Source organism: Gadus macrocephalus, chromosome 13 (genome assembly GCF_031168955.1).
Source record: "Gadus macrocephalus chromosome 13, ASM3116895v1".
Lineage (NCBI taxonomy): Eukaryota > Metazoa > Chordata > Actinopteri > Gadiformes > Gadidae > Gadus > Gadus macrocephalus.
Genome location: NC_082394.1, coordinates 15,686,373 through 15,700,520, shown reverse-complemented (window position 1 = coordinate 15,700,520; position 14,148 = coordinate 15,686,373). Strand labels below are relative to the sequence as shown.

The window sequence follows — 14,148 nt, the reverse complement described above, 5'->3', positions numbered from 1 at the left end:
GGGATACCTATCTATATTAGAAATACTATTTATTTGTCTAGGACTGAAACTAGGTTGAGTAAACAACTGTACTAGTTGAACGAACGATGGCGCTGTTCGCACATTGAAGAGTAGACGACGCAACGTTTAATATGTATGGGGGAAACCAAAACGCAGATTTTGCCAGTTGTCCAAATACATTTATATTTAAGATAAGGGTACTTTATACTATTAACTATTATAAAATATAAACATTGCATTAGGTTTACTTTCACTGAAAGGTTGGAGAGGGGAGGAGAAAACAATCGGTTGAACTTATTTAATTTTTCTCTATTTAAAACGATGACATACTTGGTTTGGTTTGTCAGTCTTGAAATAAAGTTTTGTGAAGTGTAGCGATAACGTAGCGCACCGCTCTCATAGTAATCCAATATCGTCAGAATGATCGTTTTCATAAAGATTATGAACTCTCACGTCCGCACATGCGCACTGGTCCGCCAAAGTACCCGCGCCGGCGGTGAGTGGCGGTAGTAGAGAAATACAACTGCGTGCTCCGGAGCCAGACAGAGTCGGCGGCGGTGGTACATGCACGCAATATACCGCGGAATTCACTTCGAAATCGACCAATAGTGAGTGGGAGCTAAGGTAGGAAACCCAAACGTTATTTGAAAGGTCCACGAGTGTGTCCATCTCGACGCGATACCAAATAATATGTATTTCTTACTGCACCAACAACCTGAATTACGTGATGCAGCATGTGGTTTGGTTGGTTGATGGTTGCTTTGAATTCAAAACAATCGTGGTCGAGCATGATACGCGCTCTGGTTTATGGAGTTTGTTTTTATTTAGGTACGTTTCTACATCTGTCGGATTTGGCTTGGAGCTCCTCTCGGGTTGCTTGTGTGTCTCGTTGTTCTCTGTTGAGGAAGTTTAAAGCGCTCCATGCTTTCCATAAGACCAACTGTGAAGAAGTAGGCCTGGGCGCGAGCAGCGCGAGGCCCCGGCGACGCACTGAATGACAGCATGTGGGCCAATGAGATCTCGCCGATCCGCCCATTTCAGTCGCCGCAAACCAATTGATTGTTTCTAAAGTAGCGACGAAAAAAATCGCCAACCAAACACGACCCTCCCACTCCTTAAACGCCGGACAATAAACTGTCATTACTATATGAACACAATGGTTCCTACTTTGCTGACTAAATAATAATTATCACGTTTGTGTATAGCCATACAACTTGCTATCCTTTTGAGTGCGTCGTTTGATCGCGCAGGCGCAGCAGCTCTTAATTCTGTGTACATCTACCAATAAAACATGAATTTATCTTTACTTATACGTGTAACATTCCACTAATCTAACGACGGTTATAGTTGCCTTATCTAAATGATCACTGTTAAGATCTGACCGGACGCTACACAGAGTGGGAGTATAGCGGCTGGCTATCATGTATTCCGGGTCACTTTGTTCTCCAAATTACAAAGGAATAGACCGGCGTCGTCTATTAACCAGATATGAAAGCCTTCCTTATAGAATATCGTTTCCGTTAACCGTGTCCTTGAAGCATGCATGCTCTTAATGAGTACGAAACACCGTTAGGGCTGTTACCATTGTCATCTATTGTTTCATGAGGACGAGAAATTGCCTAACCAAAAGCACGTGGGTCGCCTTGTAGTACGAAGATTTCCGGTAATGGACCGTGATGGAATAAAACCAAATACTAACGCTCGATTCCTTTTTACCACAGAAATGTTTTAGGTGGTTTAATAACGATGCTACTGCACGCAAATTAATATATTTGAGATGTGTATGTTGATGGCGGGATGATGACGGGGCCATCCGCCAAAAACTGGAGAATTATTGCGCTTTATCCGCTATAATATGATTTTTGCATGAGGCCATCTTTTGGGGAGCATGACATTTACGTATCGTACAACAGTTGATTGCGCTCTTTATTTGCTGAGAACGATTAGGCTCGAAATGACATTCACCATATGCACTGCTGGTTTCTTTGTCTAATAGCTTTTTTAATCTTAGATCTGCCCCAACTTGTAGCGTTCTGCAAAGCGGAAGGAGCTACTTGCTCGATAAATCAACATAATGACAGACCAGGTGCAACTTTGATTGTTACAGTACCATTGTGTGCCTGTGAAAGCACTCTTATTCAAACATAAGAATGCTTGCATTCATTGTAATCAAAGCTAGACACAGCATGGCAATTCTCAGTCAACTGGCAAGGTCACATGCTGTGTGTAGTGTTGACCACTCTGTAATCCGGTGCATATGTGTGCATCTACAGGAGGCTACCATCGATGAGGGCAATATGAGTAAGACACCCCCTAACAGAAGAGGGATCAACTTCGAGGTGGGGGCTCAACTCGAGGCCAGAGACAGCCTCAAGAACTGGTGAGTCATTGTGCCTGGGAATGTTTTCCAACGCTCCCCTTCCTCCTCCCCTTTCACCCTCTCCACCCAGGGGCCGGCCTTAAGTTATCAGCCTACTAAGTGTAAAAAAATAAGGACGGTGTGTTTTCCAGTGAAAGATACAGCTCTTTTTCAGCTGTATCCCTCTCCTAGTAGGCCACATAACTCCCTCATTGAGATGCCTTCACAGCGAGCGCACCATTTGAATATACATTCACCTGTACATTTCCTATTTAAATAACCTTTTCCCCTGTCCCAAGGGCTATCCACAGCTCTTCTGAGTTTCACGTGTTTGCTTGGTGACGTCCCTTTTTTCTCCAGGTATGCTGCCAACATAGAGAAGATAGACTGTGATGACGAGAAGGTCCTGATCCACTACAGACAGTGGAGCCACCGCTATGATGAGTGGTTTGACTGGACCAGCCCCTACCTCAGACCCGTGGAGCGGATCAAGCTCAGACGACGGGGCTTGAAGGAGGACGTCTCCTTGCCTGTAAGTGCAACCCCATGTTTCATTTTGTGCTGTGCTTCAAATGGGTTTTTAGAATCGCTACCAAAGCTGTGTATCCGTACTATATCTTGGCTCGGGCACAAGGTTGCGTCAGAATGGTGGTGACCTATTCTTAGTCACAGCCCGGGAAGAATTTTGTTTATGTGTATTTGGGAAGGGGCTGAGCTTGTTTGTTTGTATCCCCTCCAACTGTATCGCTGTCTTTTGAGGTTATGGAGACCAAGAAGGAAAATGTTTTGGGAAAATTTGGGGAGATAGGCAAGATTTGCGGAACTGCAGTGAAACAGTTTGCTTTAGAGCCATAAATGTTTGATTTTATTTTTATTTTTTGGCGGTTTGGTCGTATGACTAAACTGATGTTATGTAGTAGAGGCTGTGATAGATTCAGGCCTTTGGACCATGGTCTGTTAGTGTTAAGTGTCCAGCAGAGTATTCTTGACATTGATTCTTCTCTGATCTTAACCAGGAAATGGGCAGATAAGACACTTTTGTTTGTAATAGGGATATTTTGGTAGATACAGGGCAACCTAGCCATCTTATAATAGTTACTCGGTAAGTGTGGAGATGGAACACTTTGTCCTTTGTCCTTACTGCTGTACCCATGTTTTTTTGTGTTGACAGATTGTGTTGGTTGTCTATTAAAGGGGATTTTGAGCCCTCATGTCTTCAAACACGTTTTATGGAACATTCACCCTCTTCAATTTCCCATCTGTCCTATTTCCAGGGGTTTAACGTTAATGAAAAGGTGTTGGCAAGCTGGTCAGATTGCCGCTTCTACCCAGCTAAGGTCCTGGCTGTCAACAAAGATGGTGGGTTCCCCTAACATGCAAGCAAAATGGCAGCATCTCGAACACTGAGCTGTTACATGGAGGTGTGCAGCGTATTGATTTGACTTTGTTGCCCGCAGCCTCCTACACCGTGAAGTTTTATGATGGGGTGATTCAGAATGTGAAGGAGATCCATGTGAAGCCCTTTGTTAAAGAGGTAAACTGAAACGGTTTGTTGTAAAAATGAATAACTGTATATATGATGCTGGAATAACTGTATAGCAGTTACTACTGCTGCTGCTGCAGAATATATTATTCTAGGACATGCATTCAGTGGTCACTTAAAGGGATATGTCCCATTTTCTAAGATCCATGTGAATTGTTGCCATGGTCTATGTGTACATTCCTAAATCAGCAGGGATTTTTTTTTTTCACTCGCCCTATAATGGTGTTCCTGCGTTTCAAAATTGGGCCGGTGGTCTGACATTGACATCCATTCTCTTCCAAACAAGAGTTTATCATCTCCCATCCATCTTTTGTTTTGTCCAACACATTAACCACCTACGTACTGCCCTGGCTTGGAAGTGGTTAAAAATAGTGCCCACGAACAGACAAACCTAAAAGTTTTGGTTCTGTGTTTACACGCCACTGGAGGTGCTCATGACATAAGCAATTGGGGCACTAACAATTCTAAGTAACGATGTGCTAATTCTGAGTGAATTTAACCACCGTGGTCATGTTTATTTAACATTCGATAATTCAAACTCTGCTTCTTCGTCTGTTAGCATGTGCCGTGGCGTGTAAAGACAGAATCCAATCTTAAAGATCTCCTATTATACTACTTTACTGGTCTTAATTTCTTATTAATGACTCCTATAGAGAAGCCTGACATGAATCACGGCACAAAAAACACTCGGCTTCGTCCTTCTCCGTCCCCTCGCCCCCCTCCTGCCAACCCCACTCCGTTGTGATTGGTTACCTTCCGGAAGAGCATGTTGCGGCATTACCATACATGGAAAATCCCGATTGTTCTACATAGATAATTCCCGGAAATTTGAACAAGTGAATGGCGACCGGCGTCCCTAGTGTTTAGTGCTCTGCACAGCCACCCCAGACTGTCGGCAGGGAATACGTCTAAATGCATGTACGTCATTATTTGACACTTTAGTATGATTAAACATGACATATAAATCATTATAACAACGTTTATAGGTCATAAAAGTCAAAAAAGCATACTAGGTGCTCTTTAACGGTTTGTTACTTTGAGGGCCCTATTGGAGATAACTTCAGCGCGAGAGTGGTTTTTATGTGGTTATTTGTTTTGGACAAACCAAAGATTCAGCTATGGGCGATGCTAAACACTCGTTTGGAATAGAATGAAATTCAATGGACCGCCAACTTCCCATTCTTCGGAACATGTGTACGCTGAGAGAGGGGGGGGGAAGTTCAACAAAAATCCTGGCTAATTAAAAAAATGTATTAAGATACATTGACTGCCTTTACGTTAACATGTTCATTCAGTTTGCAATTTAGTGTTTAGTACAGCAGTTAATTATGGGTCTCCTTGATTTTGACAAAATTCTCTCATATTAATGCGATGTAGCCATTATGGATCCATCTAGAAGTGCACCAGTGAGTTCTTATGCATTAATGAACGAACCAGTGGTGTTGTTCTAATGTATCGTCATCTGTCGTACAATTTAACGTAAGGATCTGTATCAGGATGTACCGATCATACCCAGAGGGTACACCGACGTGTCTTTTTCATGGTATTCCTGTGTTCGTATCTCTGGCGACCAGAAGGGTGGGGGGCGGTCTGGCAACGTCTCGAGAAAGGTCCAGAACGGCCGAGAGCGGCGCCCTCCAGAGAACGGCTGCCCAAAGAACAAGAGGCCGCGCCGCAGCACCTCGGACCAGGACGAGGAGGGCAGCAGCACCGGTAGCGAGGAGGAGGACGAGGAGGAGGGAGACGAGGACCAGGACGCCTGGGAGGGCAAGACTAAGGACGGCCACGGGGGGACGGGCAAGGTGCGAGGGTCCGCCATCAAGCGGGAGCCGCAGGGGGCTCCGCGCCCACACAGCCACCAGAACAGACCTGCAGACGCAGCGGCCGCCGCGGCGAAGGCAAAGGCGGCGCTCACCAATGGAATTAAGCTGGAGAAAGAAGAGGAAGATAAGGACGTTAAGGATGTTAAAGACGTTAAAGACGTTAAAGACGTTAAGGACGTTAAGGACGTTAAGGTGGTAAAGGAAGAAGAAACCGAAAGCTGTCTGATGAATGGAGTGGTGAAGAAGGAAGAGATTGAGGAGAGGGAAATAAACGGATGCAAGCCATACACGGGGGACACAAAGCCATACTCGGAGACGACCAATGGGACGTCGGCGCGGGGAGAGCCGGTGTGCGTCGCCATGACGACCGCGGGAAGCAACGACGATGCGGGGCACAAGCCCAGCAGCCAGTCGGAGAACTCGAAGCCGCCAGCCGAGGTTCCTCCCCCCCAGCCTGTCAAACGTAAGTGTCGTGTGGGGGTGTGGCTTAACAGGAATATTAAAACGTCTTGGTGTGAAGTGGCGACTATGAGAGCAGATCGGTATGCCTTGGCTCTTAAACTGCTTTTTTCAACACATGGCCCCCTATTCTGTCTTAGTTGAATAATGCATTTTTTTATACTTCTGTCTCAGCTGTGAGAAAGCAAGGATTCCACAACCCCAATCGATTCAGCAGAGAACCACGTGAGTGTTTATCCATGCAACGTTTTATGTCACCCATCTAGCTCACTCGTATGTTGCACCAAAAATAGATTTTGTACAATATTCCCGAGATGCGTAAGAAGATGCAGCACGTCGGCATCGGCCCAGCGTGTCTCTCTCTGTCTCTCTCTCTCTCTCTCTCTTCCCCCCCCCCCCCTGACTCTCATGTATTTAAATACCGGGCGTCCCATCTCTCTCCAGTATACAGGGTGATCAAAAACCAGCCCTCGCCCGTCCTGTCCATCAACCTGGACCACAACCCCTTCAAGTGCAGCTCTCCCGGCTGCACCAAGTCCTTCCGCAAGGCCAAGCTCCTGCACTACCACATGAAGTACTACCACGGAGAGGACCAGCCCATGGAGGAGGACGTCAGCCCCACCAGAAGCGTCCAGACCAGGGGCACCGACAAGCCGGCCGCCCCCGAGAGCCCCAAGAGGCGGCGCACCATCTCTGCCACCATGCGTGAGTCCTGTGTGTCTGCGTGTGTCTCTGTGTTGCTATAAACAATCATTCATTCGATAAAGGGAACGTTGGGTTGTTTGGTAGCATGCTTATGTTAGTTGTTGAAGACGTACGTATATTAGTGAACACATGCGTAGGACAAAGCCTCATTAATTCAAGGGTAACATTGAAGGCTGAACTTGGCTCACCCTGGCAGTCTGTCACCCAGATAGGCAGAAATTCTTGGTAGCGACCCTGGTTACATATCAGGCAGTGGTCATTCCCTTTTCCCACTCTTATAAATAAAGGCAACAAATTGCCCAAACAATATAAAACCACCGTTCAAACCCTAAATCGTAGTGTTTCTATATAATAAAAGTGGGCCAATATTTCTCCTGATTTCTGTAGATCCTGTGGCTGCTACCACTCCGTCCCGCAGTGAGGCCAGGGCTGTGGCTCCGGGCAGTAGGCGCACGTCAGCGCCCCCTGCTGTCAACAGCCAGTGCTCACAAAGGGCGCTGCTAAGGGAGAAATGCAAGGAGAATCAGCTGGAGAGGAATGGCTGCCAACAGCACAAGGATGTGGACAAGAGTGGCTTTGACATTGGTGAGTGGAGAGGGTTGGGGCGTCAGAACACTTTGCCAAATAGGCCATATTAACACAGCCCTGTGGACTGTAGATATGTTTGGGAAGATCATTTATATAATTAAATGGAAAGGGCGTGGTATATTTGTGTAAAATATCTGAAAGACTCACATTTGGCCTGTTTTTCTCTTAAGCATCAACCGTCAAAGAGAGAATAAAAGACAAGCCCAAGCAGAAGGACTTCCTTCGCATCAAACTGAAGAAGAGAAAGAAGAAGAAGCGATCCAAGTCTGGTAAGAGGGTGGGTCGGGGTGATGTCATCATGGAATCCGTGTGTGTGTGTGTGTGTGTGTGTGTCATATCTGCATGTACATTCCCCTCCTGTGTGGCACGGCAAGGCTGGGAAGCATACAGGGCTTTGAGGAAAAGGTCTCCTCCTCTTCCTTTTGATGTATCCTATCCACTCCTGATCTTTGGCACATGGCTCGCATAGCTTTCTCTTTCTTCAGAGTTTTTCTGATGTGCACAGATGCAACTCTTTGCTAATTTGCTAATGACTGATAAAGCACTAAGCATCCTGAATACAGATTCTTTCTCTCTATCATAGTTCCCTGTTGGGAGTAGTTATGTTGACCCGTTTTGATGCAGGTTTTTTTGCACAGTTCTTTAACGTTTGTAATGTCGCCCCACACCAATTGGTCGTGCCACAGAAGTGTCGTGTTCTCTCGTCGTTTGTGTTTTCTTTGCCACAGTCTCCATCGCCTCGATCAACCAATTACCTGGCATTTTCCAAAATTGACCTTCTGTTCTGCATTTGCTTCCCACTCCTCCCTCCCTCCCTTCCCTGCTTTAACAGAATACACTGGTAGTGAGGAGAATATTGACATCTCAGTATTGGCTCTCCAGTCCAAATTGAATTTGCCCCTCAAATTCCCCCTCTCACACAATCACAAGCCTGAGGCCTACACCAGCAGGCCTGGATACGGCCAATCTGAGCAGATACATGTGGATGGTGGGTATCTTTACGAGTGTGTGTGTGTGTGTGCCTTTGTCCCTCTTTCATCCTTTCAACCAGGATTCAATTCATCAACCAAGTCATCCTCAATTTGACCCTGCATTTACATGCTTTCCATGAGACCATGGTTGCTTTACCTCTTGCTTGCTCTATGCTGTATTTCGCCCCCCCCCCCCCCCCCCCCCCCCAGTTGAACCTCTGACCGAGCACATTAGGGTACACCTGGAACAGGCTCTGTATAGAGCAGGAATGTAATCAGCCTGGACATTTAAGTAGGGTCAGATGAAGATGTCAACGGTCTATTCTGGCTCCCCGCCGGCGTCCGGTGGTTGATTGGCCTTTGACCCTGTGCTCTAGACGAGGACAGCCTCAGCGATTGGTCCACGGACAGCTGTGGGTGGAGTGACGATGACATCGGGGTAGACCTGGACGTCACCAGCCCACCCCTCAGCGTGGACTCGGTTGCCTTGGATACGAGCGACCAGGAGATCGTGCGGTGCGTGTGTGAGGTGGAGGAGGAGAACGACTTCATGATCCAGGTGAGGTTACCTTGCATGTGAAACGTGTCAACTCCTGATGTATTGAGTTGGGCTAGATAACCACAATTAGCATGCAAAGCAACAACTTGTGTGGGTGGGTGTGTGGTGCGGCTTTTCTCTGAAATGGTAACAGGAAGTGAAACAAAAATAATGTTAATATGTATTCTAGCCATTTTGTCACTCACTCACTCAAACACCTCTTCCTGTTCGGCCTGGGTATTAAACTCTGCTCTCATTCAGCCTTTACAAGCCAAATGCAAAAAAATGTCGTCTGTTGGAGAGATTGAAACCAATGGACCTATTTGAAAGGTTAGAATGTTGGTTGAACCTTTATTTTTGTTCTGTTTAGTGTGAGGAGTGTCTGTGCTGGCAGCATGGCACCTGCATGGGCCTACTGGAGGAGAATGTTCCGGATAAATACGCCTGCTATATCTGCAGAGACCCACCAGGTAAGGGACATCATACACCCTGTAATATAACCAACTGATGCAAGAACTTGAACATTTATGATTAATGAATGCATTATGTTGGCGAGCTGCCTAAGGGTTCAAGAGCAACTCTTAAAGTCAGAGTATTTAGGCAACATTTTACCAGTGTTTACTAGTCATTATGGCCACTGAGCGGTGATGGTGCACCCAGCTTTGGCAACCATAGTCCTGCCTTGGGGTTTATATGGGTGTAATGTCTGTATAGGGCTTGTACATCAGAATGCATCATGGGATTTTCTGTTGCTGATACTCTGCAATTTTGTGATGACTCGAGATGCAGTAGTGTAAAATCCTAAATTAACATAAACGTTATTTTGCCATGTCTTCCATGAGAAATGTTTTGAACGTTTCAAAAACAACAATTTCTCCCCAAAATGACATGATAATTTCACAATTAATTACTAAGAAATTACAAAACATCATTAGTACTTATAACAGTCCAATGCTCATATACAGAAATCCAGACGGGCATTGTGATGTGATATCACTACCTACAAGCCCTCTAGGACATATATCTGGCACATCATATAATATAATGGGCATGTTGTAAAAGAGAAAAATGTGACGGCAGATAAATAAATGGTAACCGGTACTTTTACCGTGTGGATACTTTTATTGAATCTTGGCTATTTTTCCATTGTGCCACAGGTCAGCGGCAGAGCCTGCGCTACTGGTACGACCGCGATTGGCTGAGCAGCGGTCACATGTACGGCCTGTCGTCCCTGGCGGAGAACTACTCCCACCAGAACGCCAAGAAGATCACGGCCACCCACCAGCTGCTGGGGGACGTGCACCACGTGCTGCAGGTTCTCAGCGGCCTGCAACTCAAGATGGGCGTCCTGCAGTGAGTGACGCTGCGCAGCATCCAGCCCCACGTGGTGGACAGGCACTTCTGGTTTACGCATAACAAACGGGTTGCAGGGGGATGCTGTCGACCTCGCAGGGGCCCACGCAAAGGGAAAAGGCCACACTCAAATGACCCTTTGTTTTTTGATCCACATTGTGGATGTGACTTGTGCATATATCTACATGGAAACCTCAACAAGAGAAGTGTATTTTACTTTTGAGTCAATCACTAAGATATGACTGGATAAATGTTGTGCAAAGCATAATGGATAAAGGACAATAATAACGTGCGTGTGTGTCCACATCAAATCTTCAGGCACAACCCTTTACATATTGAAGGGTTTCTCCTGTATTACTACCATCAAATGTACCACAGCAACCCTACTGCAGTGCTCTGCATAGTGGGCTAACCTTCGCTCTGCCTCCCTCAGGAGCAAGACCCAGTCGGACCTGCGTCTCTGGCGGCAGCCCTGGAAGCAGGGGCCCCGCAAGCCCTACGACTCGTACCCGGGCACGCCCGACGAGGACATGAGCCGTGGCGAGCTGCTGATGTCCAACGCCCTGGAGAAGCTGAGCCGGGGTGGCACCACCGCCTCCTCGACCAACTCGTCGACCTGCTCGGTGGCCTCGTCGCCCCGCTACATCTCCTTCCAGGACTCGTACATCCTCAGCGAGCACTGCTACCAGAAGCCCCGGGCGTACTACCCGGCGGTGGAGCAGCGGCTGGTGGTGGAGACGAGGCAGGGCTCGGAGCTGGAGGACAGCATGAGGAGCACCGAGGACCTGCTGGAGAGGGAGCAGCGCTACGGAGGCCTGCTGGACACGGGCCGGACTAAGGCCCTGCCCGCCGTCATGAAGGTAGGGCTTCAAGACACTGTCTTAAGCTCTTAGTTCTTCTTAATGATGGATGGATGGATGTACGACGAGGACATGAGCCGTGGCGAGCTCCTGACAACGTTATTTTATACTTTCTGCTGAGACACCCAGAATTCCCATCTGGGTGTAAAAAAGATAGACGTCTCATTTAATTGAAAAGGCTCAGGGGACATTGGGTGTGGCATGGCTGGCTGTAATGCCACAGATCAAGATCTGTTTTTCTTTACCCGTCTGGTGTTAATTTTGTCTTCTATTTTTAATGTAGTCCTAGTCTTGTGCCAAATGTTAGTTTTATTCATATTTATTCATTCACTCTGCATTTTAGTCTATTTTTAGTCAAAAGAGAACCCAAGGTATCGTAGTCAAGTTTTAGTCAACTGAAATATTTAGAAATGATGCTCGGGTCCGGGTCGGGCTCGGACACATCTGCGCGATAAGGCATTAAAACTGAAAAAATAGGAGACATTTTGAAATTAGGTTTTTTGATCACTCAAAATCAAAATGACAACCAACATTTTATCACGGCACAAATGATACTGGGAAGGAGAAAAATATGGTCTCAAAAGAATTGAGCAGAAATTTGACATCATTCTGAATGTGTTCACCTTAACATACGCCGTCAAGTTTCGGACATCGTATTTTATGACCTATTCGACCTTCCATGACTCCCTATATCTCTATCCCTCCGCAAGATTCCCTTTCACCAGAAAGGGACAATAATCTAGCCACTTTTTAAAATTCGATACTTGAACCTTTTCTTTATTCGTTGGTCTGCTTTCAAGAATATTTAGTTTTAATTTTTATTTCATTTTGAATTATTGAATGACTTTTTTGTTATATTCTTATAGTGAAGGGAATTTAACATTTAATCCGTTTTTATTATAACTGTTCTTCTGCTGCTGGGACGTCAGCGTTTTCCATCTGGGTTTAATAGCTTATGTTGCCTTCTTCAAAGGGCTCCACCCAGATCAAGCGAGCGCAGGCGGAGGTAAAGGAGGAGTGTGGTGCCGGGGGCCCAGACGATAGCAGGCAGCAGCAGCAGTGGCACCTCAACCTGCTGGACCACATAGACTCTGTCCAGGACGATGTCGCACACAGAATGGACTTTGTCGAGAAGGAGCTGGACGGTGAGTTCAGTAGTGCATAACAAGCGGCCATGTTTTTCTTTGAAATTACATAATGAGGAAGGCTGAAGCCAAGAGTACAGGTGTGCCAAGCTAGGTGTAAACAACGCCTCCATCTTCTTAATGAGATGGAACCGATTTAATGCCTGGAAAACCCCACGGTGTCCTCTGTAGTTGAGGAGGGCTGTTGACGGTACTGGCTCGTGCGTTTGAATTGATGATGCCTAACGTCCTGTGTCGATCCCCTCAGTGCTGGAGAGCTGGCTGGACTACACAGGGGAGCTGGAACCCCCAGACCCACTGGCCCGTCTGCCTCAGCTCAAGCATCGCATGAAGAAGCTGTTGACCGAGTTGGGCAAAGTGCAGCAGATCGCCCTCTGGAGCTCCACATGAGGGTGCCAGAGAGCAGCATTTAGGCCATAGCCTCTACACACAGCAGCCACAATGCAAAGATGAAGAAGCCCTAGTGGATACCTCTTGCGGTCCCGGGTTGGAAGAAAGGGGGTGAGAGAGAGAGAGAGAGAGGGGGTGCCTGGCGCTTTCCTTGTGACATAACCGCTGCTGTTCCCTTCCTGGTTTGAGAGGAAAAATGTTATGTATGGAGGGGTCCCCATCGCTACAGGGTTCACGAAACGTATAGTTTGTGAACATGTGCTGCGAGCAAGCATCATGTTTCAGGATCAAACACAAAAAGTAACCTCTAAAGTGCATTTTGTGCACATCCACGAAGCCAGGTTCCAACACCCTTTATGGTTCTCGTACGACTTCAGACCCTACGAAATGCCTTTCCTTGTCTCCGCGGCAGTTGGAAGTCTGCCTCTGGTGAGTCTGGGCATACAGTGCTTTAAACACAAAAGCTTTATATTCAAAGATCTCATCAGAGCTGTCCAACCAGTCTACACCAATCACAAAAAAACCTCTTGAAAATGTGATCATCGTTTTGGTTTTAGTGTCTTTTGGTTTTCTCAATATTAAACAATCCTGTTGGGTTTGCCTGTCATGTCATACTGTGCATTAATCTCTTCTGTTTGCTATTATTCTGGATGGAAGGCAACTTGAAGAAATGTGTGTTACACAATAGTACTATATTACTATATAAGTAATATTATCAGTAATCTCATGTTTTTGACCTGTGTAAGGGTTAGTTTTATTCTACACTGTGATAGTATTGTAGTCTGGACACAGAAGCAACTTGGCTTGGAATTATATATTTTTTAATGGTTATTTGTTTTGTCTTTTCTCAAGTATTCCTGTTTTCTTTACAATGAGTTCATATTTATGTATTTGTCTCTTATCTATCACTTTACTCCCATTGGCTTCTGCATCATTGTTGCTGTAGCACATGACCTATGACCTTATGACATGTAAGTGGAGTTGTCTCTTCTGATCTTGGCCTCGCCTCTTGCTCTGTTGTTGGTGACACATACTACTCTGCTGATGTATATTGTTTTGCTTCCTAAATTCCATTTCACTGTCAATTTTTCTGTGTTTTGTATTCTTTGTAAATATGTCATAAAAATGTGTGCCCTTCTAGGGATCTTTGTATTAATACAGTCTCCTTGAAAGGATAATATTGTATGCTACTGTACTGTAAATGTATGGCTTGGATGCGGGAGCTATGTTAAACAATGCAAACAGAATTTCCTGGTAAATAAACTCATTGTTATTAATAGTCCACTGTTGTGTGGACAATATTTCTTTGGCCCATTCTTTCCAGTGACTCGTTCACTTTCTCAATGGAAGGCAACTGTCCAAATGTATTTGTATGTGGGTAAATATAAATCTTAACTAATAAAACGTATCCAAA

At 45.8% G+C, this 14,148-nt stretch overlaps 1 protein-coding gene and 1 long non-coding RNA gene across 5 annotated transcripts; one reads left to right on the top strand and one right to left on the bottom strand.

The window, feature by feature from the left end:
* Window positions 1–467: 467 nt before the first annotated feature.
* Window positions 468–14,016, top strand: LOC132470300 (PHD finger protein 20-like). 4 transcript variants are annotated; one of them, XM_060068715.1, is made up of 18 exons: window positions 468–624; window positions 2,012–2,086; window positions 2,274–2,380; window positions 2,720–2,891; window positions 3,634–3,718; window positions 3,817–3,893; window positions 5,480–6,188; window positions 6,359–6,409; window positions 6,629–6,889; window positions 7,277–7,474; window positions 7,648–7,746; window positions 8,310–8,465; window positions 8,826–9,007; window positions 9,357–9,456; window positions 10,144–10,339; window positions 10,773–11,199; window positions 12,173–12,344; window positions 12,592–14,016. In XM_060068715.1, the coding sequence occupies exons 2-18, from the start codon at window positions 2,075–2,077 to the stop codon at window positions 12,732–12,734; spliced, it is 3,147 nt and encodes a 1,048-aa protein (XP_059924698.1). In that variant the 5' UTR covers window positions 468–624; window positions 2,012–2,074; the 3' UTR covers window positions 12,735–14,016. The 4 variants fall into 4 exon arrangements, with proteins under 4 accessions (XP_059924698.1, XP_059924697.1, XP_059924700.1 ...); XM_060068714.1 differs by having other exon boundaries at window positions 5,477–6,188; XM_060068717.1 differs by lacking the exon at window positions 8,310–8,465 and having other exon boundaries at window positions 5,477–6,188.
* LOC132470306 (uncharacterized) lies at window positions 4,118–4,605 on the bottom strand. The gene is made up of 2 exons (XR_009528623.1): window positions 4,342–4,605; window positions 4,118–4,308 (listed from the first exon to the last, which is right to left on the bottom strand). It is a non-coding gene; the product is annotated as an uncharacterized LOC132470306 (long non-coding RNA).
* Window positions 14,017–14,148: the final 132 nt, after the last annotated feature.